General features: G+C 50.5%; 2 protein-coding genes across 2 annotated transcripts in view; both read left to right on the top strand.

Moving 5' to 3' along the window:
• myo10l1 (myosin X, like 1) overlaps positions 1-23,592 on the top strand; it is a 33,572-nt gene extending 9,980 nt beyond the window's left edge. The window contains 43 exon segments of the mRNA XM_084683217.1: positions 7,037-7,195; positions 9,219-9,406; positions 9,878-10,012; positions 10,138-10,262; positions 10,502-10,515; positions 10,661-10,745; positions 10,919-11,025; positions 11,167-11,296; positions 11,450-11,568; positions 11,710-11,856; positions 12,036-12,136; positions 12,288-12,354; positions 12,475-12,567; positions 12,671-12,739; positions 12,843-12,925; positions 13,055-13,163; positions 13,525-13,605; positions 13,801-13,925; positions 14,066-14,186; positions 14,506-14,612; positions 14,743-15,040; positions 15,332-15,577; positions 15,846-16,069; positions 16,071-16,446; positions 16,534-16,657; positions 16,819-16,963; positions 17,094-17,198; positions 17,433-17,528; positions 18,059-18,152; positions 18,262-18,317; positions 18,500-18,642; positions 18,879-19,073; positions 19,417-19,574; positions 19,700-19,820; positions 20,242-20,390; positions 20,684-20,832; positions 21,011-21,218; positions 21,503-21,639; positions 21,745-21,868; positions 22,054-22,410; positions 22,738-22,914; positions 23,079-23,270; positions 23,374-23,592. Coding sequence (XP_084539343.1) covers positions 7,037-7,195; positions 9,219-9,406; positions 9,878-10,012; positions 10,138-10,262; positions 10,502-10,515; positions 10,661-10,745; positions 10,919-11,025; positions 11,167-11,296; positions 11,450-11,568; positions 11,710-11,856; positions 12,036-12,136; positions 12,288-12,354; positions 12,475-12,567; positions 12,671-12,739; positions 12,843-12,925; positions 13,055-13,163; positions 13,525-13,605; positions 13,801-13,925; positions 14,066-14,186; positions 14,506-14,612; positions 14,743-15,040; positions 15,332-15,577; positions 15,846-16,069; positions 16,071-16,446; positions 16,534-16,657; positions 16,819-16,963; positions 17,094-17,198; positions 17,433-17,528; positions 18,059-18,152; positions 18,262-18,317; positions 18,500-18,642; positions 18,879-19,073; positions 19,417-19,574; positions 19,700-19,820; positions 20,242-20,390; positions 20,684-20,832; positions 21,011-21,218; positions 21,503-21,639; positions 21,745-21,868; positions 22,054-22,410; positions 22,738-22,914; positions 23,079-23,270; positions 23,374-23,478 — 6,144 coding nt within the window. The 3' untranslated portion in view covers positions 23,479-23,592.
• A 2,826-nt stretch (positions 23,593-26,418) lies between these two features.
• Positions 26,419-26,420, top strand: part of pttg1ipa (PTTG1 interacting protein a) — a 5,038-nt gene continuing 5,036 nt past the window's right edge. The window contains exon 1 of the mRNA XM_084683286.1: positions 26,419-26,420. This exon is cut by the window's right edge and continues 254 nt beyond it. The gene's annotated coding sequence lies outside the window, so the exon portion shown is untranslated.

A 26,420-nucleotide genomic window follows, 5' to 3' on the forward strand; every position in this document is an offset into this window, starting at 1 on the left:
TAAGCACTAGCTCTGCTGGAGGTAGTGAATAGTTAATAGAGAACCCGCAGGGTGGGGAGGGGGTTGCACACTTACACTGTAATAAAGGATCTGAACCCCCCCCCCTGCCCCTTCCATCCACACACACACACACACACACACACACACACACACACACACACACACACACACACACACTGCTAGACTCGAGGACAGGTGTGGACCCGTTTGTGTCCCATTCAGGGGATGAGGCAGCTTATCTGCAGCCTTATGAGAGTGAGGAGAGTTTAGTATGTGATCCAGACCCGAGGTCAGCTGTGCATGTACCTTGACAATAGGGATGATTAGAGTCAGTAGAAGGAGTGCTGATCCCAGATCTGTAAACAGGAAGAATGCACTGGGGGTGGGGGGGAATTCCTACTAGAACAGTTACCATGGAGATGGTCCAGTGCCAGAATTTGCTTACATGATAGGCTGCTGGTGTGTCATCACATGCATACCCCCCCCCACACACACACACAAACACACACTCACACACACGCACACAGGTAATGTTAGTGATGAGTTACACTGAGACAGAAGAGTCATGTGACCTGGATTTCAGTAGCTAGCGTGAAAGCTGTAGTGAGAGCTCACGCGATCAGAGAGCATGCTCTAGTCTAGGGACTTCTTGTTCGACATACACACACACATATCCACGTGCAAAAAATGCTAACTCCCAATGGCAAATATCTGCTTTGAGTTTACATATTTCCATTCCACGCACACACACACACACACACACACCTGCAACTCATAAGTTAATGTGTCTCCTGTTTATTTTCCCATTGTATGTCCCAGACAGTCAGTAGGTACTGTACTACTGCAGCATGTATGTATGTATGAAGGCTCTCCTAACCCACTTATCTGAGACCACCCCCCTCCCCCATCCTGAGTCTGAAAAGGTTAGACTTAGTTACTCTGCTGCACATCACACATACGTAACGGGATTTACTCTCTCTCACACACACACACACACACACACACAAACACACATGCACACATGTAGAGTCCCTCCCTCCCTCCCTCCCTCCCTCCCTCCCTCCCTCCCTCCCTCCCTCCCTCCCTCCCTCCCTCCCTCCCTCCCTCCCTCCCTCCCTCCCTCCCTCCCTCCCTCCCTCCCTCCCTCCCTCCCTCCTTCCCTCCCTCCCTCCCTCCCTCCCTCCCTCCCTCCCTCCCTCCCTCCCTCCCTCCCTCCCTCCCTCCCTCTCACCTCCCCCCCACCCATCTCAGTGCCCGCTGGAGGGAGATGATCATGGATGTAGGATGATGACACATTAGTGCATTACAGTCTCCATCACTCTATTGATCTGGGCTGTAGTAACAGTCTATCCCCCCTCCCCCCTCCAGAACCAGCTCTCTCCTCTCTCTCTCTCTCTCTCTCTCTCTCTCTCTCTCTCTCTCTCTCTCTCTCTCTCTCTCTCTCTCTCTCTCTCTCTCTCTCTCTCTCTCTCTCTCTCTCTCTCTCTCTCTCTCTCCCTCTCTCTGTGGGTGGGTGGGGCTGCCTGTTCCCAGACCTCACGCCATGAGCCTCCATGTTCATGTGTTTACTGGGGTCTGTACATTCTGCTGTTGGGCCTTTTGTAAAACATGTGGATGTACTCAAACTCTATAAAGAGGATAATGGGTGCCAACAGCTGTTGAGTAGGCTGATTCCACATGCTTTTGCTGTAAGCCTGTTGACGTATATCTGTGTGTGTGTGTGTGTGTGAGATGGAGCTGTGCGATCGCCAGCCATGCAGTACCCTGGTAGCCAGATCCAGCTGCTTAGCTGTGTCACCAGATAGAATCGAATCAGCCCTCGGTGCGGGCCTGCCTATCAACCAGGTTGGTGGTACATGCTGTCTGTTGCCTAAGACAGAATCAACCTCCCCACCCATGTCCCTCCACCTTTCTGTCCCTGCCCAGCAGGTGGGGCCCTCCTGGCTGAGTGTGGGGTTAGAGAGGCCAGGTACTGGAGATAAAGACCCTGAGCCCTGGTGAATGTAACACGGCACATCCTCCTCCTCCACTCCACTCTGGAGCAAATATAGGTCACTGTGCCCACAGCTCTCTCTCTCTTCTTTTCTCTCTCTCTTTCCTCCCTCCCTCTTTCTCAGTCGTCTCGTTCTATCTCTCTCTTTTCACCTCTACTCTCTCCTCCTGTCTCTCTCTCTCTCTTTAACATGTGAAGTCAGATGAAGAGGCTGTCTCCCTTGGCTCTCCTCCTGAATCATGCAAAGAGGCTTCAGAGAGCTTTACGGGAAAACCAGTGCATGTGTGTGTGTGTGTCCAAGCAGCAGTGCTACTGGCCCTCTCTACCACCCTCCTTTTCCCAGAACAGGATCTACAACCATAGAAACAAATTAGACTTACTTAACCATGCTCCACTTCATTCCCCCCTCTCTTTTCTGCTCTCTCTCTCTTTCCCCTTCCCTCGCTAACTCTTTTTTTCCCCTCCAATGCTCATCGTAAATTATTAAACATGAGCTATCCTAGTTTAGAAAGTGTGGCTTGCTGCTGCTGTGTGTGTTGGTCCGTGTGTGTGTGTTGTTCTATATGTGTGTTGTTCTGTGTGTGTGTGTGTTTAGTATAAGCTGAATCAACATTCACTCACCAAATCTGCTCTAAAGCAACCGGAGGGCAACTGAACAGAAGGGAGGCGTTAGAAAAAACATTTCTCTCTCCAGCTTCCTTGCTTCTCTCTAACCTGGGGTGCATCTTAATAGTTTCTGGTGACACCCTCCCCATGTCTGCTTTAGTGCAGATGAAGGAAAGAATGCGAGGTAAAGAAGACATTTTGGATGATTGATATCGAAACCCTCTATTCTTGCATTGTCATTGGTCAGTCATCCGCCAGTGAGCATGTTGTGTGTGTGTATGTGTACGTGTACGTGTATGTGTATGTGTATGTGTATGTGTATGTGTATGTGTATGTGTGTGTGTGTGTGTGTGTGTGTGTGTGTGTGTGAGAGAGAGGCTTTATCTTTAGCTCCACTGTAATTTTGTTGGAAGGGTAAAGAGGCACTTGCCTTGTGATTGAAACGGCTCTCAGTCCCAAATTACAGACTGGTGGCTGAGATAGAGCTGGCCATTAACTAAGCGTGTGTGTGTTTGTGTTTGAATCCCAGCAAGAGATAGAGATGGAAAAAGAGAATGTATTTGTCTAAGATAGAGCTGGTTTGGTAGCCTGGCTTCCAGCCCAACTTAGCCCCGCCCACAACAAACATTTGGGAAGTTGGGTCTGGAGGGGCTCATATTGGGGACAAACTATATAAAACCAGGATCTGGGCGGACCAATGAAATTGCCAGGGCGGGCTTTATACGATGATGGACAGATGATCAACAGTAACGTAATCTATCACGTCACGAAAGAGCGCTTGGGTTGAATTCTTTTTCAACAAACAACATATTACGTTGCTATGATTGGTTGTAGGTCTATCCAATTGAGCGAAGAGGCATTTGTTTTACGAGTTCGGTTGAAACATGCCCCATAGTCACAGCCCAACAGAGAGTTATCAGACTCATATTGTGACTAGAATTATGAGTATGACAACGTCAGGCTACTGGTGAGGGAGGAGGAACACGAAATGTGAGAAGAAGATGTGATCGAGAGTGGGGAAGACATTAATGAGATAAAAAGAGAGAAAAAGTGGAACAGTGAGGACCGAAGGAAGTTAGAAAAGGATAAGAAATCTGAGAGGAGGGAGAAAGGGATTGTTTTGAGAGGAGGGGAGTGAAATTTGATCAAAGAGAAAAATAGGGACTTTCAGAGAAGAAAGAGGAGGATAGAGGAACACAGATAGAGAAAGAGAGAGAGAGAGAGAGAGAGAGAGAGAGAGAGAGAGAGAGAGAGAGAGAGAGAGAGAGGGGAAATACAGAGTAGAATAGAGAGAAAAGAGAGGAGCTTTAGACTAATGGACTTGAATATAATCTGAGAGCTGCTTTCATTGTGTGTACGTGCATGTGAGTGTGTGTGTGTGTGTGTGCATGCGTGTGTGTGTGTGACGCCCTTTACAACAAATTGCTGCCGCTTTGCTCCAGAGTGATTCCAGAGTCCTTCTGGAGACTGAGACTGTGGTCTCGTAGAAGTGTGTGTCTCTGGACCAGCGCACAGCTGTGTGGGGCGTGACCAACATGCATGTTAATTATCATACTACACGGACCGGCATGTTTCTCCCACCATCAACACACACACATACAAATACACACCACACGCGTGTGAACGCGCACACACAGTCACACACAGTCACACACAGTGGCTTTTCTCCCACGCTCGGGGGAGAGCAAAGCGAGGTCGGAAGGATCTCCAGCACGACGGCCTCTTTTTGCATGCCTTGTTACTGTAAAGAAAAATACTTGTCATTGCTTCTTGGGTGGAGAGAGGGATGTACGACAGCAGAGAGTGGAGAGAGTGAGATACAGGATAGAGGAGAGGAGAGGAGAGAAGAGCAGAGGGGAGGGGAGACAATCAGATATAGGATGGGGAAAGCAGTGGAGGAGGGTGGAGCTAGAGGAGTGAGCGATTTCATAAGGACGGGCAGGTTGAAAAGGAGTGATTTATAAAGGGAGTTGAAGGAGGGAGCATTCTGAAGGAGCACTGCTCCGACAGTTGTCTTGATGAGATGCTTAAACATGACCTCTGGGTTAACAGCCACATGCTTTAGATAATGACCCTCCATCAACAGAAATCGTAATGTGCGTGTCATTGTGTAAGTGGAAGAGAGAGTGTGTGTGGTGACCTTCATGAAGGATACGTTATAAGGAAAAGAGAGAGTTTCAAAGTAGAGGCGGAAAGGACCTCCACAAGACCTCTGTTAGTGACCTCTGTCTGAACCAGGCCTTCTGAGGATCCTGATTGGAGGGTTTATCACTGTGAAGAGGACGAGAGAATTAGGGTGGATTTAAACCAAGCGTGGGTGATGTGTTCTGGAGGATTTGGAGCGCGAGTATCCTCTCACGGTCTCAGACAACAGGCTGATAGGAGAAGACATTGGATGAGAAGGGAGGCTGAGGTGGAGGCTGAGGTGGAGGCTGAGGTGGAGGCTGAGGTGGAAGCTGAGGTAGAGGCTGAGGTAGAGGCTGAGGTGGAGGCTGAGGTGGAGACTGAGGTGGAGGCTGAGGTGGAGGCTGAGGTGGAGGTTGAGGTGGAGGCTGAGGTGGAGACTGAGGTGGAGGCTGAGGTGGAGACTGAGGTGGAGGCTGAGGTGGAGGCTGAGGTGGAGGTTGAGGTGGAGGCTGAGGTGGAGACTGAGGTGGAGGCTGAGGTGGAGGCTGAGGTGGGGCATGGAGGAGGAGGAAAAGGAGACATGAACTTGCAGAGAAAGATGACTAGACAAGAGGACAGGAAGGGGAAAGAGGTAACGTGATGGGTGGAAGAGACAGAGAAAGGAGAGGAGATGGATGGGTGATGGTGGGCACACATACTGTTCATGGGCAGTACATGCATACTGCGCGCACACACACACACACAGACACACACCTACACATTCTCTTAGGGATCTTTACTGGATTGAAACTGATTCATTTAAGAACATGACGTGTCAACACCCACTGCCTGCCTCTCTGCCCGGCCTCACAGCCTGCCTCTCTGCCCGGCCTCACAGCCTGCTTCTCTGCCCGGCCTCACAGCCTGCCTCTCTGCCCGGCCTCACAGCCTGCCTCTCTGCCCGGCCTCACAGCCTGCTTCTCTGCCCGGCCTCACAGCCTGCCTCTCTGCCCGGCCTCACAGCCTGCCTTTCTGCCTGGCCTCACAGCCTGCCTCTCTGCCTGGCCTCACAGCCTGCCTCTCTGCCCGGCCTCACAGCCTGCCTCTCTGCACGGCCTCAAAGCCTGCCTCTCTCCCCGGCCTCACAGGCTCACACCACAGCTGCTGTAATTACACACACAAACATACACACATTCACTCTCTCTTGCATACACACACTCTTTCTCTCTCTCTGTGAAACACACGTGCGACCCGACACACACAGATGAAGGTAGCTGTAAGACTGAGCTGCCATATTAACATCCAGCTGTGCTAAAGGGGCTCAGCTTCTATTCTTAGACCACGTCATATCAATGGAGCCATCGAGGTGACCTTTACTTTGAAATAACATGACATTCATCTGCCGTCTGAGTGAGGGTTTGTAGGTGCTCATTACGCATACGGCAGAGAAACACGCCCACGACGATGATTGTGGTGTGAGGGTTGAGCAGAGGGATTCTAGTGTTTTCTGTGCAGTAGCTAGTACTGTAGGTTAGCTCCATGCTCACTTGTTATGTGCTACCAAATGATTCATAGAGCCGGCCGATCCCTCACTTCCTCTCTCTTCCTCTCTCTTCCTCTCTCTTCCTCTCTCTTCCTCTCTCTTCCTCTCTCTTCCTCTCTCTTCCTCTCTCTTCCTCTCTCTCGTTTCTCCCCCTCTCACTCCCTCGACTGGGCTTCCCTCCGCTCTTGTCCCCTACTCTCCAGTTGCCATGGTGACGGACGACATAGGATGGGGGGCAGGGGAAAGGGAGCGAAAGAGAGATAGAGAGAGCTAGAAAGCGAGAACGAAAGAGATAAATCCCTTATTCTATTCACGGGCATTTGTGTCATGTTGCATCACACTCACGTTCCTTCCGCTCAGAAAGGCTGACTATCCCCTCCACTCTGTACGGGCCTGATGTGCTCCATGTTCAACATGAGCTTTCCTCATCTCCTACCTGAGGCCTGTTGGCCTACATATGCTGCTTGCTTCTGCGAGTGTCAAATAGCAGCCAACACTGCCACACTGCACTGTGTACATGAACACCTGAATCTGCCAAATACGCAAACTTCTTATCCAGTGACAGGGAATGAGGCATGTCTTTTAATAACATGCGTTCTCTCTTCCTCCCTCCTCTCTTTCTTCATCCATCTTCTGTCCTCCCCTTTCTTTCTTTCTTTCTTTCTTTCTTCTTTCTTCCTCTTTCTTTCGCCCTCTTCTCGCGCTCAACCTCTCTCTCTCACTGTCTCCCATCTTCCCTTTTCTCTCTCTCTTCTTCCTCTCCTCCTGCCCCCCGCCCCCTCCCCCAGGTGTTGTACCTGCCCCAGGCTGAGGTGAACCGGGAGCGAGTGTGTGCCATGCACCCGTCCAGCATCGATGGAGTGGAGGACATGTCCAAGCTGGCTGAGCTCCACGAAGCTGCCATCATGCACAACCTCTACCAGCGCTACCAGAAGGACAGCATCTATGTGAGTGTGTGTGTGTGCGTGTGTCTCTATGTGTATCTGTGTGTGTGTGCCTGTGTGTGTGTGTGCCTGTGTGTGTGTGCCAATGTGTGTGTTTGTCTGTGTGTCTACGTGTGTCTGCTATTGTTAGTCACACAGTACACATCTCAATCCTCTGCTTCATAAGTTTCTTCTGGGGTTGGTCTCAAATCATCGGTATGTGACAAAGCCGGCATCTGTCACATGCGATTTGTGTCAGAGAGAATGAGGCGTCATGGCTACCTACTCTAATGATGTCTGATGTCTTAGTTATCGGTTATGTCATGTCTGGCTGTGTAGGTATGTGTGTGTGTCGGGGTATGTTTGTGTGTCTGATCCAATATCGTATAAGGCAGCCTCTTCCTCTACCCTTCTTGTAATCTCAAAGCTTAAGGCTTTTAGTGGCAAACACAAATCTTATCACCTTCATCTTATGTGTGTGTATGTATGTGTGTGTGTGTGTGTGTGTATGGGAGAGAGAGATAGTGAGAATAAACCACACACCCATAAACATACACAGATGCATGCCCACACATGCACAGACAAATGCACACGTGTACGTGCACAAGTACACTAATCGTCCTCTCTTCCTCTAAGTGAATCACATACCAGAGTTTTGATGAATGGCTGTAGTACTTTGTCTGTGTGTAACAGCAGAAAGCATTACCCAGAAAATTCCATTACCTATGCTGCCCTAGGCTCCACTGTCATCCAGAATGACTTGACCCTCGATTAGGACAAGCCCAGTCTGCAGTTCTTAAACTCACTCGCCCTGCTCAGAAAGTTCAATCAGATTTACAAAGGAAAGATGTTCTGAATGGATACATTCAGCCCCCAAACTTTTGAAAGCTAATATTCATCTCTCTCTTTCATCTCTCTTTCACACTCTCTCTCTCTCTCTCTCTCTCTCTCTCTCTCTCTCTCTCTCTCTCTCTCTCTCTCTCTCTCTCTCTCTATCTCTCTCTCTCTCTCTCTCTCTCTCTCTCTCTCTCGCTCTCTCTTTCTGTAACAATAAAACTGCTGATAACAGATTGTCTAGAGGGCATAGAGTATGTCATGGAATTCACATGTAATAAACAATTATACAGTATTTTCCTAACTAGACTATGCTATGCACTAGAATAGATACAAATGACTGATAAACAGACTCAAACGGAAACCCCTGGAACCCTGAAGGCTTACTGCAGAGCACAGGGGGCCAGGGACAGAGGAGGCACTGTGTGACCTCATCTAGATGATGAAATATTGTCCTTACATGGATTTCCCTTAAGCTGATCATACAAATGTCCCCTCTGTGGCCCAGGTTTCTGTGTCAGAGAGGAGTGTGTGGGGCCGTGTTTATGTGTGCGTGTGTGTGTGCTTATGTGTGTGGGTTTGTGTGTGGGTTTGTGTGTGGGAATGTGTGTGTCTGCTTATGTGTGTGGGTTTGTGTGTGGGTTTGTGTGTGGGAATGTGTGTGTCTGCTTATGTGTGTGGGTTTGTGTCTTCTTGCCCGAGAGACAATATGCACAGACTGCAAGAATTTGATATGATGGGAGGATCGCTGACCTGATCTTTTCTTTTTTTTTGTTGTCATGGCGAGGGCAGTAAGCAAGGGCATTTCAAACTGAACACAACCCCATAATATCCTCTCTTCCTGTTGGATCTTTAAGAATATTTCACAATCCTGTCTTAATCCTTCATCAATCTTTTATGGGGCCAACCACTTATGTAACATAATTTGATTGGTTAATGCCATTTTGTGCAAGCCTTCCTTTAGTCCATCCAGATCAATAGGAATTGGAGAAGGGAGGGAGGGAGTTAAAACCACCAGTCAGCTAATCTCCAACACCATGGTTTCCCCCTCTCCTCTCATCTCTCCCATTTTTCCTCATCCTCCCGTTTTTCACGAAGCCTGTTCGTTTCAACTCACCCACAGTGAAGACAGTGACTCAATAATGAGAATGTGTGTGTCTGCGTGTGTGTGTGTCTGCGTGTGTGTGTGTCTGCGTGTGTGTGTGTGTTCCAGACCAACATCGGCAGCATCCTGGCAGCAGTGAACCCCTATAAGCAGATCCCAGGGCTGTACGACCCTGAGAGGGTGGAGCTCTACTCCAAACACCACCTGGGGGAGCTCCCGCCCCACATCTTTGCCATAGCCAATGAGTGCTACCGCTGCATCTGGAAACGCCACGACAGCCAGTGTGTCCTTATCAGGTGAGCTTCCCCTTGGATGAACAACCGCTGGTTGGATCAATTGGTAGGTGATCACGTAGGGGACCACTAAAAACAGTGACCTCAATGGTTGAATGACAGTATGTAGGGTAAGATCATCTTGGATCCTGCAGGGGTAACTGACAGTTGTTTTCCAGCCCTTCTCCATTAGTGAAGAGCTGTCTGTGACAGACAGACCCCTGACCAGGGATCCAATCAAGTTCAATGAAGCTTCACTTGATAACCTATTTAGACCCTGGACTTCCTCATCTATTAACCAATCACAATTCACTCTCAAGTCAGATACCATTTAGATCAGAATATCAGCCAAAGGTCATTGTGTGTAACCTTGTGTCTGTGTGTGTGTGTGCGTGTGTGTGTGCATGTGATTGTATCTGTGTGTGCTTACTTGTTTATGTGTGTGTACCTCTGAACGTGTGTGGTTGTGTACATGTGTGTGTGTGTGTGTCTCAGTGGGGAGTCAGGAGCTGGGAAGACGGAGAGTACCAAGCTGCTGCTCCAGTTCCTGTCAGTGATGAGTCAGAACTCTGCTGGTACGCCCCCTTCAGAGAAGACCACACGCGTGGAGCAGGCCATCGTACAGAGCAGGTACACACACACACACACACACACTCAAAAACATCCCCACACATGCACACAAACACACTAGGCGCTCTCACATGTGCACACGCACACATGCTCACCTCTGTGCTGGTGTGGCTCTGTCTGTGCAGTCCCATCATGGAGGCGTTTGGGAACGCCAAGACCGTGTACAACAACAACTCCAGTCGTTTTGGGAAGTTCATCCAGCTGCACTTCTCGGAGAGCGGGAACATCCAGGGGGGCTGCATCATCGACTGTATCCTCCTTTATACCTCCAAAGTCCTTTCATTCTCCTCTATTCCTTCACCAGGCGTCTCTCCTCTTCCTCTCCTCCTCTCCTCCTCCTCCTCTCCACCTCCTCCTCCTCTCCTCCTCCTCTCCTCCTCTTCTCCTCCTCTCATCTCATGTTTTGAATCCCTTGAATGCACATTAAAGGGGAGGGATCTTGGGAATGCTGGATTCTCTTCTATGTTTTCTTGACTCTTTCTCTCTCAGATTTACTTGAAAAGGTATAATCATCTCCCTCATGGCTGGTGCTGAAAACGTCACGTCTCAAATGAAATCAAACCCTTATTAACCATACATAAAAAAGCGAACTTTAACCACACAGCACAATGATGTACTGGACTGATGTTCTCCTTGCGTGTATCATAGAACCGGGTAGTGAGGCAGAACCCAGGAGAACGGAATTATCACATCTTCTACGCTCTGCTGGCTGGGTCTGTCAAGGAGCACAAGGGTGAGGAGGGTCCTGCCAGCGTTTCACACGGTTTGGTAGATGGATGAATAGATGGATGGATGAACAATGGATAAAGAATGGGCGGATAATGGATGGATGGTTAGGCAGATGGATTCATGCATGGATGGAGTGAGTTTGTGCTTAAGTTGTTTCCTCTCCACTTCCTGTTTCAGAGCTGTACTTCCTGGGCGACCCTGCTGAGTCGTTCCACTACCTCAGCCAATCAGGTTGCCTCAAGGATAAGAGCCTCGATGACAAACAACTCTTTAACAGCGTCATGGTCAGTGTGTGTGTTTGTGTGTGTTAGTCTCCCTTTCCAGGCATAAGCATGAGGTATGTATGCGCCTTGAAGTTTCACATTAAATTGTCCCACCTTTCCTGTCTCCCGGTCTGTGTCTCTCTCCCTCTCTGCTCTCTGCAGGAGGCACTGAAGGTGATGGAGTTCACCGAGGAGGAGATCCGAGACATGTTCAAGCTGCTGTCTGGAGTCTTACAAATGGGCAACATGGAGTTCATGACTGCAGGAGGAGCACAGATAACCTCCAAGCAAGGTCAGTGTGTGTGTGTGCGGGTGGGTGAGAGTATTGTGCGTGCGTGTGTTTACACGTGAACGTATACTGTAGTGTTGGAATGTGTGTGTGGGTTCATGAATGCATATATATGTGTGTGTGTGTGTGTGTGTAACCCCTCTCTCCCTCCTCCAGTGCTCAGTAATGTCAGTGAGCTGCTGGGTCTGGACTCTTTCCAGCTGTCTGAAGTCCTGACTCAGCGTTCCATGATCCTCCGAGGAGAGGAGATCTGTTCCCCTCTGACCATAGAACAGGTCACACACACACACACACGCATGAACACACACACTCATGCAGATGTGCTTTCATCACCACACACACACACACTCCAACAAAACATTCACAAACACATGATTGACACGTATTCTTGACACTGGTATCCCTCCTCCCAATAGGCTGTGGATTCCCGAGACTCTGTTGCCATGGCGCTATATTCCCAGTGTTTCTCCTGGATCATTCTTCGGATCAACCAGAAGATCAAAGGGAAGGACAACTTCAAATCCATCGGGATCCTCGACATATTTGGCTTTGAGAACTTTGAGGTGAGGGCCCCACACATAGACGTGTCCATTCTTATTCATGTACCAACACAACACAATTGGTCCCCTCAAGGGTCAAGTTACCTTCTGACACAGCATCTGGTACCTTTTTACATTACAATTGGAGTAAAGTGTCTCTCTCTCTCACCTGTTTCTTAGTGTGTTTCTGTGTGTCCTTTCAGGTGAATCGGTTTGAACAGTTCAACATCAACTATGCCAACGAGAAACTACAAGAGTACTTCAACAAGCACATATTCTCCCTGGAGCAGCTGGAGTATAACAGGTACACACACATACCTACACATACACACACACACACAGACAGAGAGAACCCGGCACCGGCAACGCAGAGAGGGATGGTGTGACCCACAGACACACCAGCATAAGTTGAGTTGTGCGTGTGTGTGTGTGTGTGTGTGTGTGCATTCTGATAGGGAGGGCGTCCAGTGGGACGCTATTGACTGGATGGATAACGCAGAGTGCCTGGATCTCATAGAGAAGGTTTGAGCTCTTCTGACTTGCTAACCGGCTCTAGGTGTCATATTTGGGTCGTTATGCACGTGACTTTGAGTTGGTAATGTATGTGTGACGGTAATTCCATCATGGTTCTCTCACACATAGAAACTGGGCATGTTGGCGCTGGTTAACGAGGAGAGTCGCTTCCCCAAAGGAACAGACTTCACCCTGCTGGAGAAGCTTCACAGCAGACACTCAGTGAGTGGTCAGCACACGGGCCAACTTGGAGGACAGGGAATAGGAGGTCCCGAAAAATCAATGTTTTCCAACCTGTGTCCTCTTTTCACTTTGTTTTGTGCAGACAAACCCTTACTACGTGAAGCCCAGACTGGCTGACCATCAGTTTGGAATCAAACACTACGCTGGAGAGGTGACTGGACTCGTTTGTGAGCGGGAGTGTGTTTGTGTGTGCTTGTGTTTGTGTGTGTGTACACATCACGTCGTCTGACGGTGAACTCCTTGGCTTCTGGCAGGTCCTATATGACGTCAGAGGGATCCTGGAAAAGAACCGAGACACCTTCAGAGACGACATCCTGAACATGCTCAAGGACAGCAGGTAGGATGCCATCATTGGCCCGGGGTCAACCGCTTACTCAATGTCTTCCTTGCTAGATCTGAAGACAATATGGATTGTCTGAGCTGTCATTCACACCTTCAATGTTCCACCCATCTACGTGTGTTCCAGGCTGGACTTCATCTACGACCTGTTTGAGAAGGTGGGCAGTAGGAACAACGAGGAGACTCTGAAGATGGGCACGGCCAGACGCAAGCCCACCGTCAGCTCTCAGTTCAGGGTAGGAGCCCGGAGACACACGTTTATCTTCTTTGAAGATGTTTTGGTTGGTGTATCGATAGAGGCAGCGTGAGCTAGTCAGGAATGCTGGGTGGAGAGAGAGGGTAAGACATGCAGGAAACGACCCGAGCCGGAATCGAGCACGCACAGCCTTGAGCCACCCGAGGCACACATTTCTAAGCTTCCCATGCTCGCTCTCTCTCTCTCTCGCTCTCTCTTGCTCTCTCTCTCTCTCTCTCTCTCTCTCTCTCTCTCTTTTTCCACAATTTACCCAAATATATTCTCTCGAGGATTCAAAGAGTCCTGATGATAGACAGTCTGAATGAGAGAGTGTTGGTTGATACGGTGTGTCTTTGTCTCAGGACTCTCTCCACGCTCTCATGGCTACCCTGAGTGTGTCCAACCCCTTTTTCATACGCTGCATCAAACCCAACATGGACAAGGTTAGTAGAATTCATTTAAGTCAAATCTTTATTTGCATGGCCATTCACTAAAGGCTTCTCATGTGTCCTACTGTATTTCTACACACAACTTCTGTTTCTCTAACGTTGACATTGTAGCCTATTCAGTGGGGCAAATGATGACTGCAAACCTTAGCCATTTCACTGCAGTTCTCATTCCTTTTTTGACCTCTGTAGAATCCCAGCAAGTTTGACCCGGAAGTTGTTCTGAACCAGCTGCGGTATTCTGGGATGCTGGAGACTGTCAAGATCCGTCGGGCAGGCTTCCCTGTCCGCAGAACCTTCAAGGACTTCTTTTGTCGGTAAGTTCTGTGTGCGAGCGTGTGTTAGTTGCTTAGTGTGTGTTGGTGTGTGTTAGTGTCTGCTTGGTGGTGGATTCACATCGATTCATCACTTGAACTGTTTATCGATGGACGTGTGTGTATGTCTCTCTCTGTCTCAGGTACAAGATCATTGTGAAGGGGAAGGACAAGACAGCTGCAGGAGATGATAAGAAGAAGAGCACAGACCTGCTGTTCAAGTACGACAAGACCAAGAAGGAGTGGCAGCTTGGGAAGACCAAGGTGAAGCCCCGCCCAGCACACTTCAAACCCCGCCCAGCACACTTCAGACCACGCCCATCACACTCCAGACCCCGCCCAGCACACTCCGGACCCCGCCCAGCACACTCCAGACCCCGCCCAGCACACTCCAGACCCCGCCCAGCACACTCCAGACCCCGCCCAGTACACGCCAGACCCCGCACGGCACACTCCACACGGAAACACATCCTCTTACAGTGGCCTTTAATGGATCTGCATTGATCTGTGGATGGCGGTGTAGCTATACCCGTTGAGATCGATGTCATCTGACGGTCACCTGACCTTTGACCTTTTCCTGCAGGTGTTCATGAAGGAGTCTCTGGAGCAATGTCTGGAGAAGGACCGGGACGAGGTGCGTCGGCAGGCAGCCATGATCATCAGAGCTCACCTGCTCACCTTCTCAGCCAGGTAAGACCTGAGGAGATAGCGGGAGTTTTTCTTATGTATCTGCAGGTAAGAGATCCATGGGAGCCTACTCCTCTAGGTCCCCTTTCCTATTCACCTCCATTCAATCCTCTTCCACTTCTCCTGTCGACAGGAAGCACTTCAAGCGCGTGCGCGTCAGCGTCGTCACCCTCCAGAAGCACTTCCGCAGCCACCTCCTGCGCAGGCGCTTCCTGCGGGAGCGCAAAGCGGCGCTGGTGCTGCAGAAACATCGGCGGGGTCAGGTGGCTCGGACCCGGGTCCGGAAACTCCGTGGGGAGAGGAGGAAGAGAGAGGAAGCGGAGGGGAAGACGGGCGAGGAGGGGAAGAAGGACCAGGCGGAGAGAGGGGAGGGGGAGTCGGACGAGGAGACGGAGGGAGGAGCGGAGGGGAAGGAGGTCAAGGCCTCAGAGGTAAACTGTTCTTTCTCTGTGGGTCGCTCTGTTGAGCATCATCAAGGCCACACACATACAAGCCATCTTGTCGTAAAAAAAAAAAGGATGAATGAAAAAGGATGTCAAACTATGTCATTGTTCTCTTTCATAGCCATTTGTAATCCTATTTGTCTGGGGTGTCGATTGAGTTCATGTTATGACATGGGGCATGACATGGCAGAATGGACCCATGTGTCTTGAAGTCTTTCTTCAGTCGTTGATGTCGTTTCTCTTGGACCTCCTCAGAGGGTGTCCCCCCGAGGGACCGAGGAGGAGGCCCGTCAGATGGAGGAGATCCTGAACCTGGAGCGAGAGATCGAGCGGCTGCAGAAGAAGAGAGAGGACGGCGTGTCCCAGCTGTGCGAGTCCTCCAAGCAGGAGCTCCGGCTCCGCAGGGACGCCGAGATCAAGCGGCTGAAGAAGGAGGCTTCACGCAAGGCCACGGAACTCATCGACCTCCTGGATTTTGGGGGCCTGGATCCCGGACTAGCGGCTCCCTCTGGTGCTTCGGCGGAGGTGAGTGAAGTTCAGGGGGCGCCCTCTAGAGGGGGCTAAAGGCATCACACTGATTGAGCTGAACTGTAAATATGATCATGGTGTTAAATATCTTTAACCGAATCAATATCTTATTTCTACAGAATGAATAAATTATATATGATACATTATTTATTCAGTTACATTATACATTGTCTGTACAGTGTAATGCTTTCTGCCTTTTGAACCTTCGGGAGAAGTTTGACCGCAACTCTAATTGAACTCCTCTGACTCTCTGTCTCCACTCCAGGCCAAACCCAAACCCAAGCCCCAGGAGGGGGCAGGAGGAGCCACTGCAGCCCCCAAAGAGGAGGAGGTGGACGAGGGCTTCCATGCGGAAGAGGAGGGGTGCATCCCCCTGCCGGACTTCCCCCCTCCGGCCGAGACGGACGCCCCCCTGGACCAGGACATCTTCGCCCACCTGCCCCCTCCTCCTCCGGCCTTTGCCGAGGGGACCGTGTCGGCCCCGCCTCCTCCCCCCTCCTCCCCCTCCTCCCCTGCCCGGAGATGGCTCGGCCCCACCTCCTCCCCCCCCTCCTCCCCCACCGCCCCCCTCCCTGCCTGGCATGGAGGGACCAGGGGGAGAGAGCCAGGAGAAGGAGGGTGACCTGGGGAGGAAGACGAGCATGGCGGAGAGCCTGGGAGATGGCGAGGAGCCCATCTACAGCATGCCGGCCGACACCGAATCCGACTACGACCAGGAGGAGGAGGAGGGCTCTGTCACCGCGGGAGACGACGGGTCCGGCACCGGGAGCAACCGTGGCAGCGCGGCCATGACAGAGGACGAGAAGTTGAGGAAGTCCACCTGCACCAATGCCAGCCTCGAGTCCTACAGAGGCAGCTCGAGCTCGGTGAGTACACACACACACACACAGAGGGAGACACACACGCTAACACACACACGCAGACGCACTTTAACGTCACTGTCGTTGTTGCAGTATGTGGAGAGCGACGATGAGCATGACGGCCTGCTGGACACCGACGAGGAGGTGACCAATGGGAGAGTGAGCGTGCTCAATGGGAACGGACCTGCGTACTTCCACAGCTACCTGTACATGAAGGGTATGTACACACACACACACACACTACAAGTACACACACAGACACACTACAGGTGCACACACACAGTTCCTCCTCAAGATCTGTCCTACCACCTCTGGATTGGCACAGTTCTCCTGCAGGGCCGTGCCTTACCCTTCCCCGCCTCTCTCCTCCCTCCCCAGCTGGTCTGATGATTCCGTGGAGGAGGCGTTGGTGTGTGTTGAAGGACGAGACCTTCATGTGGTTCCGATCCAAACAGGAGTCGCTCAAGTCTGGCTGGCTCTACAAGAAGGGTGGCGGTCTCTCCACTCTCTCCCGCAGGTGTGTGTGTGTGTGTGTCATCAAGGAAGCTGAAACCTGAACCTGACCCTAACCCTGTCCCGGACCCTAACCCTAACTCTCCTCCTTTTTTGATCACTCATTCTCATTCTAGAATTGTGTCAACCCTACCCCACAGGAACTGGAAGATGCGCTGGTTTGTTCTGAGGGACAGTAAGCTCATGTACTTTGAGAACGACAGCGAGGAGAAACTGAAGGGAACCATTGACATCCGTGCGGCCAAGTAAGCCTCAGAGAGAGTGCTCGATCCTGACGCCGCAAAGCTTCTCTCTCTCTCTCTCCCCCATTTCCCTCTCTCTTTGGGTCCCCCTCTCTGTGTCTCTCCCTCTCTTTAACTCTCTCTCTCTCCAACTGTTTCTTTCTATGTCTTGGTCTATCCCTTGCCATCTCTTTCTTGCCCCCACCCCCCCCCCCGCCCCTCCGTCTCTCTTCCACTCTAACGATCTTGTTATTTCAGAGAGATAGTGGACAATCACGAGAAGGAGAATGCACTAAACATCGTGACAGATGAGAGGACCTATCAGGTGTTCGCTGAGTCACCAGAGGATGCCAGGTACCCAGGACATTGTCTCACCCTCCAACCCAGACTACCAACACCACCATTGCACTGGAAATGTTACTCAAAATGGTTTGATGAAATGAATTGCCCACAGCCATTTGAGTTAATGAACCGGATGAATTGAGTCAAATGGCTCTAAGGAATTCATGTCATCATATCATCATATCATTTGAGTCAACTTCATTGATCAGGTTTTACAGTTTGATAGAGTAAGAGTATGGAGGGACACAATGCTAACGTCTCCTTCTCAATCGCTCTTTTCCTGCCTCTTCCTCCTCCACTGTCTCTGTGTCCGCCCCCCCTCTCTCCATCTCTGTCTGTCCTCTCTCTCTCTCTCTCTCTCTCTCTCTCTCTCTCTCTCTCTCTATCTCTCTCTTTCTACCTCTCTCTCTCTCTGTCTCTCTCTCATCTTCTCTTTCTCTCTCCCTCTCTCTCTCTCTCTCTCTCTCTCTCTCTCTCTCACTCTCTCTCTCTCTCTCTCTTTGTTTCTCTATGTCCATCCCTCTTTCTTCCTCCCCTTCCAGTGGGTGGTTCAACGTGCTCAGTAGGGTGCATGTGTGTACCCCCGAACAGCTCATGGACATGTCTCACGAGCAGGCCAACCCCAAGAACGCTGTGGTCAGTTCCTCCACCTGCCCGGCTCTGCTCACATCTACACCTTGTACTGACACAGACTTACATGTGCTTCGTTCCATGTTTAAACATCATCTACCTGTCCCTCCTTCAGGGCACGCTGGATGTGGGGCTCATAGACTCTGTGTGTGCCTCAGACAACCCTGACAGGTGAGACGTCCATTTTGAACCTTTACACACTAACACACACACAGAGCCAGTCGGTACTGCTCTCTGTTATACTACAGAGAGACAGACTTATAGACATAGTTACACACACACAGACACACAGACACAGACGCACACATCCGTACTCTTCCCAGCTGTAATCACATCCCCGTGTGTCTCCGCAGGCCCAACTCGTTTGTGATCATCACAGCCAACCGGGTGATCCACTGTAACACAGACAGCCCAGAGGAGATGCACCACTGGATCAGCCTGCTGCAGAAGCCCAAGGGAGACTCCAGGATAGACGGCCAGGAGTTCCTGGTTAGGGGTGGGTAACACGCACACACACGCACACACTGCACGCTGTCACACAATACACATACAGGGCACACACTCTGATCCGCTCAATAAGTCAGAGAGTCAGTCAATTAATCACCCAACCACTCACCGACTCACAGACAGTGTTACCTTTCTTGGTATAGTTGTACTTTCTCAGGATATAGAATAAGTAACATTCTGCTTACACCCCACCCCACCCCTCCCCTCGCCCACATACACCACCAGGCTGGCTCCACAAGGAGATTAAGACGGGGGCCAAGAGCTCGTGTCTGAAGCTGAAGAAGCGCTGGTTCGTGTTAACCCACAACTCCCTGGACTACTACAAGAGCTCCGAACGCAACTCCTCCAAGATGGGAACGCTCCTCCTCAACTCCCTCTGCTCTGTCGTTCAGCCTGACGAACGAGTGCACCGGGAGACAGGTGAGGCAGGGAGGGAGGGAGGGAGGGAGGGAGGGAGGGAGGGAGGGAGGGAGGGAGGGAGGGAGGGAGGGAGGGAGGGAGGGAGGGAGGGAGGGAGGGAGGGAGGGAGGGAGGGAGGGAGGGAGGGAGGGAGGGAGGGAGGGAGGGAGGGAGGGAGGGAGGGAGGGAGGGACTTGAGGGATTGGAGGGTTCGGGAACAGAGGATTGACAGAGGGGTAGAAAAGTAATCTTTTATAGGCCTAAAGACTCCTGGTCCTGCCATGAAGGATTACTGTGGAGGGTGTAGGACAAAAGGTAAAGTGTGTAGGATGCATACTAGAATACTAACCTTGTTGTTTCTCAGGCCACTGGAACATCATAGTGCATGGGAGAAAACACTCGTACCGTCTGTACACTAAGATGCTAAACGAGGCCATGAGGTGGACAGCTGCCATACAGGGGGTCATTGACAGCAAGACCCCCATAGAGACCCCCACCCTGCAGCTCATTCGAGACATCAAGGTGGGGCACACGCACACACGCACGCACAGGCATGACCTACGACCCTGGCTAACAGGTGCCAAGTTTTTTTTTCCAAAGCATCCTATCAACATCTGTGGAATTCCATCCCTTGACTGTGTGTGCAGGAGAACAGTGTGAACCCAGATTTGGTGGAGCAGACCTACAGGAGGAACCCCATCCTCAGATACACCCAGCACCCTCTCCACTCTCCTCTCCTCCCCCTGCCCTACGGAGAGGTCTCCAGGCGTACGTATACACCCTACATACCTACACCCTGCCTACTACACCCTACACCCTGCCTACCACACCCTACACCCTGCCTACCACACCCTACACCCTGCCTACCACACCCTACACCCTGCCTACCACACCCTACACCCTGCCTACTACACCCTGCCTACCACACCCTACACCCTGCCTACTACACCCTACACCCTGCCTACCACACCCTACACCCTGCCTACCACACCCTACACCCTGCCTACCACACCCTACACCCTGCCTACCACACCCTACACCCTACACCCTACAAACCACGATGTACTGTACACTACTACTCGACACGGCGCCCTCTCCACTCTCCTCTCCTATGTCCTTGTCGATTGTACTCTACAATTCTCCCAACCCTGCTAGTAATGTCAGGCTGTGCTTCCCGTCCCCCGTGCAGTCCAGAGGGAGCAGGGCTATGCCAGCCTGCAGGACGAGGCCATCAGGGTGTTCAACTCCCTGCAGGAGATGGAGACGCTGGCTGACACGGTGCCCATCCTCCAGGGCATCCTGCAGACCTGCCAGGACCTGAGGCCTCTCCGGGACGAGGTACGCACCGCAGTACACACACACACACGCACGCTCTGTCAGCCTCCAACACACACACACACACACACGCTCTGTCAGCCTCCAACGCTCACTCACACACGCGCTCCGTCAGTCTCAAACACACATTCACACACGCTCCGTCAGTCTCAAACACTCACACACGCATTATTTCGGTTTCAAATGCTCGCACATAGATTCTGACGCTATCTTAAATTGATGTGACTGTGTAAATGTGTTAAAGAGTTTGACATCTGTAGGAAGTGACTTTTGCCTTTTTCTTTTTCTGTCTATAGGTATATTGTCAGGTGATCAAGCAGACCAATCACGTACCTCAGCCTAACAGCCCAGCCAATCGGGCACATTGGCACCTGCTCACCTGCATGAGCTGCACCTTCTTGCCCGGCCGAGCCATCCTGAGATACCTGAGATTCCATCTGAAGAGGTGTGTGTGTGAGAGAAAAACGGGAGAGAGGGTGAGAGGAGAGGGGGAGAGAGAGAGAGAGAGAGAGAGAGAGAGAGAGAGAGAGAGAGAGAGAGAGAGAGAGAGAGAGAAATACATGTTCAGCCTGTGTGTCATCATCTATGTGTGGCAATCACTTCATTACAACATGATTGTCTAGGGTGCGAGAGCGCTTCCCAGCAACAGAGATAGAGCGCTACGCTGGCTTCATCGGGGAGTCCCTGAAGAAGACCAAGTCCAGGGAGTACGTGCCCTCCCAGGAGGAGATCGCCGCCCTGCTGGTCAGACAGGAGATGAGCACCACCGTCTACTGCCATGGCGGAGGCTCCTGCAAGATCTCCATCAACTCACACACCACTGCCGGAGAGGTAAACATGCAGACACATGCTCACCACACACACACACACACACACACACACACACACACACTTAACACAAATACAGACACACGGGCACACCATATACACCTCAGTCATCTATGAACAAAGAAAGACATGTGTGTTGCTCTAGCTGGAACGTTCCGTTAACCTTGCTGTAACATTCCTGTGATCTGCCAGTAACATTGCTGTAACGTGTCACATTTCACATATTATTGTTGTAACGGTCCTGTGGCCTGGCTGAAACGTTGTTCCGCCGTTCTCCCCGGTTGCAGGTGGTGGAGAAGCTGATCCGAGGCCTGGCCATGGAGGAGAGCAGGAACCTGTTCTCCCTGTTTGAACACAACAAGGTGACCGACCGAGCACTGGAGAGCAGGGTCATCGTGGCTGACGTCCTAGCCAAGTTCGAGAGGTAAGGGAAGTGTGTGGGGGCGTTTCTGTACGTGTGCGTAAGTCTCTGTGTGTGTGTGTGCTTATGGTGTGTGTACTCACCCTGTGTGTGTGTGTGTGTTTCCAGACTGGCGGGTAGTGAGGAAGAGGAGGAGGAGGGAGGCTGGAGGCTCTACTTCAAACTCTACTGTTTCCTGGACATGGAGAGCATGCCCAAAGAGGGAGTGGAGTTTGCCTTCATGTTTGAGCAGGTGGGCTCATCCACTCACAGCGAGAGCCAGTGAATGTGCTGTTGCAGTTGGCTACCAATGCATGAAAAAAAGTATTCGCATATTGCACTCTTTTTAGAAATGGGGTTTAACAATATATAAATACTCATCTCACCACGTCCCTCCCTTCTCTCTCTCTCCCTGCTTTTCCTTCCTCTCTCTCTCAGGCTCACGAGTCTCTGATCAGTGGTCACTTCCCCGCCCCAGAGGAGACTTTGCAGCACCTGGCCGCTTTACGGCTGCAGTATCTCCATGGGGATGGTGCAGGCCGGGCCGGGTGGAGCCTGGGGAGCGTCTATCCAATAGGACGTCTCCGCAACCGGATCATCCACTCCACCAAGCAGGGCGCAGCCTCGGCGGGAGGAGGAGCCGGAGGGGCGGGGGAAAGGTCCAGCGGGGGTCAGGGAGCAGTTGGAGGGCAGGGAGGAGGGGCGGGGGCGGGGCAGGAGAAGCGACGCACCCCCAGCTTCCTGGACGGAACCCTGCGACGAAGCTTCAAGACAGGCTCTCTTAAGAAGCAGAAAGTGAGTAGCATACCACACACACACACACACACACAAACACCCAAACACACACACAAGTCAACTAACAGAACAGTACAGAGAGCCGCTTTACACATATATACTACATTACAAAATAATCTGTTTGACTGTAGTTCTAATAACCTCCATGTGGTGACGCTATCCAGCTGCATTTAATTGCAACCATTACTTCGGGAACGACTCTGCCCATTAAACATTCATACTTTTATTTACAGCCTGAATAATTCCATAAGCCCAGGAGTTATTATCATGATTGATGTTGATTGATGAATGGACTGCCTGCCTTGTCTGTCTGGGTGCCTCGCCCAGGTGGAAGAGGAGCAGATGCTGGAGATGTGGGTGAAGGAGGAGACGTCAGCCACCCGGGCCAGCGTTCTGGAGAAGTGGACCCGTCTCCAGGGCATGCCCCAGCACCAGGCCCTGCTCAAGTACATGAGCATCGTCAAGGAGTGGCCCGGATATGGGTCCACGCTGTTCGACGTGGAGGTGAGAGGGAGTGGGGGGAGGGAGAGAGAGAGGGGGAAGTTTTGATTGTTCAGACATCTTTGTGGCATCCAGTCCATCAACAAAGTTGTATTGAAAATGAAAAGCACCACAAATGTAGTACCAATGTAACCACTTCCCTGCCTTTTTGAACCCCTGTCAAACAGTGCAAAGAGGGAGGGTTCCCCCATGACCTGTGGCTGGGTGTGAGTGCTGACAACCTGTCTGTGTACAAGAGAGGAGAGCCCAAGCCCCTGGAGACCTTCCAGTACGAACACATCACCTTCTTTGGAGCTCCCCAGCCCTGCACCTACAAGATCACTGTGGACGAGAGGGAGATGTATTTCGAGACGCCCCTGGTGAGAACACGTGCTCACACACACAATGTGCTGAGCTTAACGACTACACTGCACTGCACTAATACAAACCCCAATGTCCCGTTGTGTGTGTGTGTGTGTGTAGGTGGGTGAGCTCACCAAGATCATGAAGGCCTACATCAACATGATGGTGAAAAAACGCTGCAGCATCATGTCTGTCTCCAGCGTCGCCAGTGCCTGGATCAGGTGATTGCCAGCAGCCAATAGCAGCCCTTGAATCAGCAGCACGGGGCTTGCGAGAGAGAGAGAGAAAGAGAGAGAGAGAGAGAGAGAGAGAGACAATGGGATGTCCAGTCCAGAGTTGTGGCTAGCTGGTTTTCACAAAGGAGGCCATCTTACCCATCAGCTGATCTTCACCACGGAATCCAAAATGGAGTATTTTCTCATCAATAAGTGTGAAGACGGACAATGACACCAACGGTTCTTTTTTCCTGGGAACGAGGGTTAAAATGGGGGGGTGAACAACTACGGTGGCTCTACAGACAAAAAGGGGACATATTTAATGTGGACATGGAAAAGATGTCTACTGAAAAAAAAGCATGGGGAAAAAAAACAAGCAGTATTTTGGGACACTTTTTCCTTACCTTCTAACTCTTAACAGTTTTAGTCCTGCATGTAGATGTTCAAGCACACTCACACTCTCTCTCCGTTCACTCCGGACCAAACGGACCAATGACAACAAGCACAACAACCCCACGTGACCCTTAACCCCCCCCCCCCTCCCGCCTGTCCCCCACCCTCCCAGAGCACTGCCAACAGAAGAAGTTCATTGCCTCTTGGTCTTCCCCTATGTCTCTCTCTATCTCCCTTGCTTGCTTTATCACTCTTTTTTGTTGTTATTCTCTCTCTCTCTCTCTCTCTCTCTCTCTCTCTCTCTCTCTTTCTCTCGCTATCTTTCTTTTTCTCACTGAGTCTGGTTTCTTTTCGGGGCCAAATGGGAAATTGGTTGCCCTGTTCGTCAGACTGTGTGGTGCCCACTTCCTGTGTGGTGCTTACTTCCTGTGGAGTCCTGTGACCTCACACATCCAATCCTACAGTACCAGTAGGAGGCAAACATAGCCATAGGAAGTGACTTCAAACAACTTGAACAATTTCACAGAAACCTTTTCTGATAACGAGGATGGCAGGTTTCTTAAGGGACCTTTTGGTCACAATCACCTTGACTCTGAGCCTCTGTCTTGGGACGGCAGCTTCTCGAGCCTGGGTATGGAAGCGTTTGTAGAGAAAGGAAGGCTCAGAGTGACCATAAACTATCCCAGGAGGGTGTGAGACTGTACATTCTCTTATTTCATGACCTCTTAATACACATTGCATAATTCTATATGTAACCGACATACACATATACACATGTACACTGGTCAACGCGTATCATTTTGTATACTGCACCCATATGGTAGAAACTATAGTGCATTTGAGTGGTCACTGTAATTGTACAGTAAATAGATGCCATTTTAAAGACCCTGTGAGTCCTGTGTAAAGTACAGGCAAACAAACAGTCATTAACTCCTGTGTATGTAAGATGCCATTGGAACCCTCACAAGCAGTGCCATCCGCCTACTAGGTTTTCACAGAATTGAAATGTGTAGAACCGTCATGGCGGACATATTGGTTAGGGCCTCTTGGAGTCTTGGCCCACATGTGTGTCTCTCTCTCTGTATTCTAGTGACGTTTTAGCCTTGTTTTGCAATACATTCATATTGGTTGAAGCTGCAGTGTATGACCTCTGTAAGGATTCTCTATACATTCTATATCTACCTTTGGTTGATTTTTCCTTTTCAAAGACTGTAGAGTGACTGCAACAAGACCTGTGGCCAAAGCGGAGGGACTCTTGTCTGTGTATGCATACAACCTGTCTGTGGTCATGTGACTCATATACGTCCCCCCCTCCTCATTCTCCTCCCCACACACTGCCCCCCTTCTGAAGTGCTGTGTTTGGAATGCTACTGTGAGCGTGTGTATTATTGGTGTATATTGGGTTGGTGGTGGGGAGGGGGGGTCGGGGGATTACGAAATGAGTAACAAAGAAAATGATTATTGAGTGTGCACATGAGCTATAAGTATATTTACATGACTAACCTTTTTACAAGAGAATGATGTTGTGATCGTGAAGGGGAGATGGGGGCTGGGTGGGAGGGAAAGTGGGGGTATAGGGTATTTATTTCATATTGTATGTATTGAAGAGCGACAGAAAGTATTTGTGCTTTGTTGAGAAGTAAACCAACTGGAGAGTGTTGAAAATGACACGGTAGTTATGGGAACTGTTGGCATGGGAGTATGGGTTGAAATATATCTATTGTTGAAAGGTGTCACTTGTCACTGGTCAAAAGATGAGATTGTGTGTGAATTGTGGAAAGTGGCCCTAGAGGCGGATGATGTACCTCTCAAAGGGTTTGAAATCTGTCTACATCTGGATCACCAACTGCACTGGATCTGGAACTCGCTAGTTGGGCACAACAGACTCCCACTGAGTAAGCCATGTGTCTGCGTGTGTTTTGTCTTGAATCTCACACCTTCTCACCCACATGGCCCCCAGGATCCTGTCCATAGAATTAGAATGACTAGAACACTGGACATGACAGTTTTAACTAGTAGGCTATGTGCACCAGTGGCTGCAACGAGATGCAACATTTGGAATACCTGGGGTAATCCATAAGCCATATTCATGTGGAAACAAGAACTGTTCTGTTCTGTTCTTCCATTCTATCTCTATAGGTCAGAGTCTAACGACTGCAACACAGAATTGTGAAGCTGCCCCTAGACACAGATCTCTGGTTAGTTTTAGGTAGTACTAATGTTAAGGTGAGCAGTTGAGAAAGGTAAACTGATCCTAGGTCTGTGTTTACAGGTCGCTGTTTCACCAGGGTCCTGTTCCTGCCGCAGGCGGTCAGAGTGGGGCCTATGTGGGATTTATGTAATTATCATGATATTGTAAAACGTGCTTGTTTGGGCGGGGGGGCGGGGGGGGGGGGAGAGAAAGAGAAAGGAATTCGTTTGTGGTTATTTTTGTTTGTAACTGGCTTTACAAAATTATGCTTTAATAAATTATTTGAAATTGTCCTCACTTTTTGTGTTTTTAAATTAGAAACTAGAATAATGGCACACAGACACGATCCTGCGGACTGATTTGCGTAA

The sequence above is a fragment of the Hypomesus nipponensis genome, chromosome 3 (genome assembly GCF_054491055.1).
Source record: "Hypomesus nipponensis isolate SF chromosome 3, ASM5449105v1, whole genome shotgun sequence".
Classification (NCBI taxonomy): Eukaryota; Metazoa; Chordata; class Actinopteri; order Osmeriformes; family Osmeridae; genus Hypomesus; species Hypomesus nipponensis.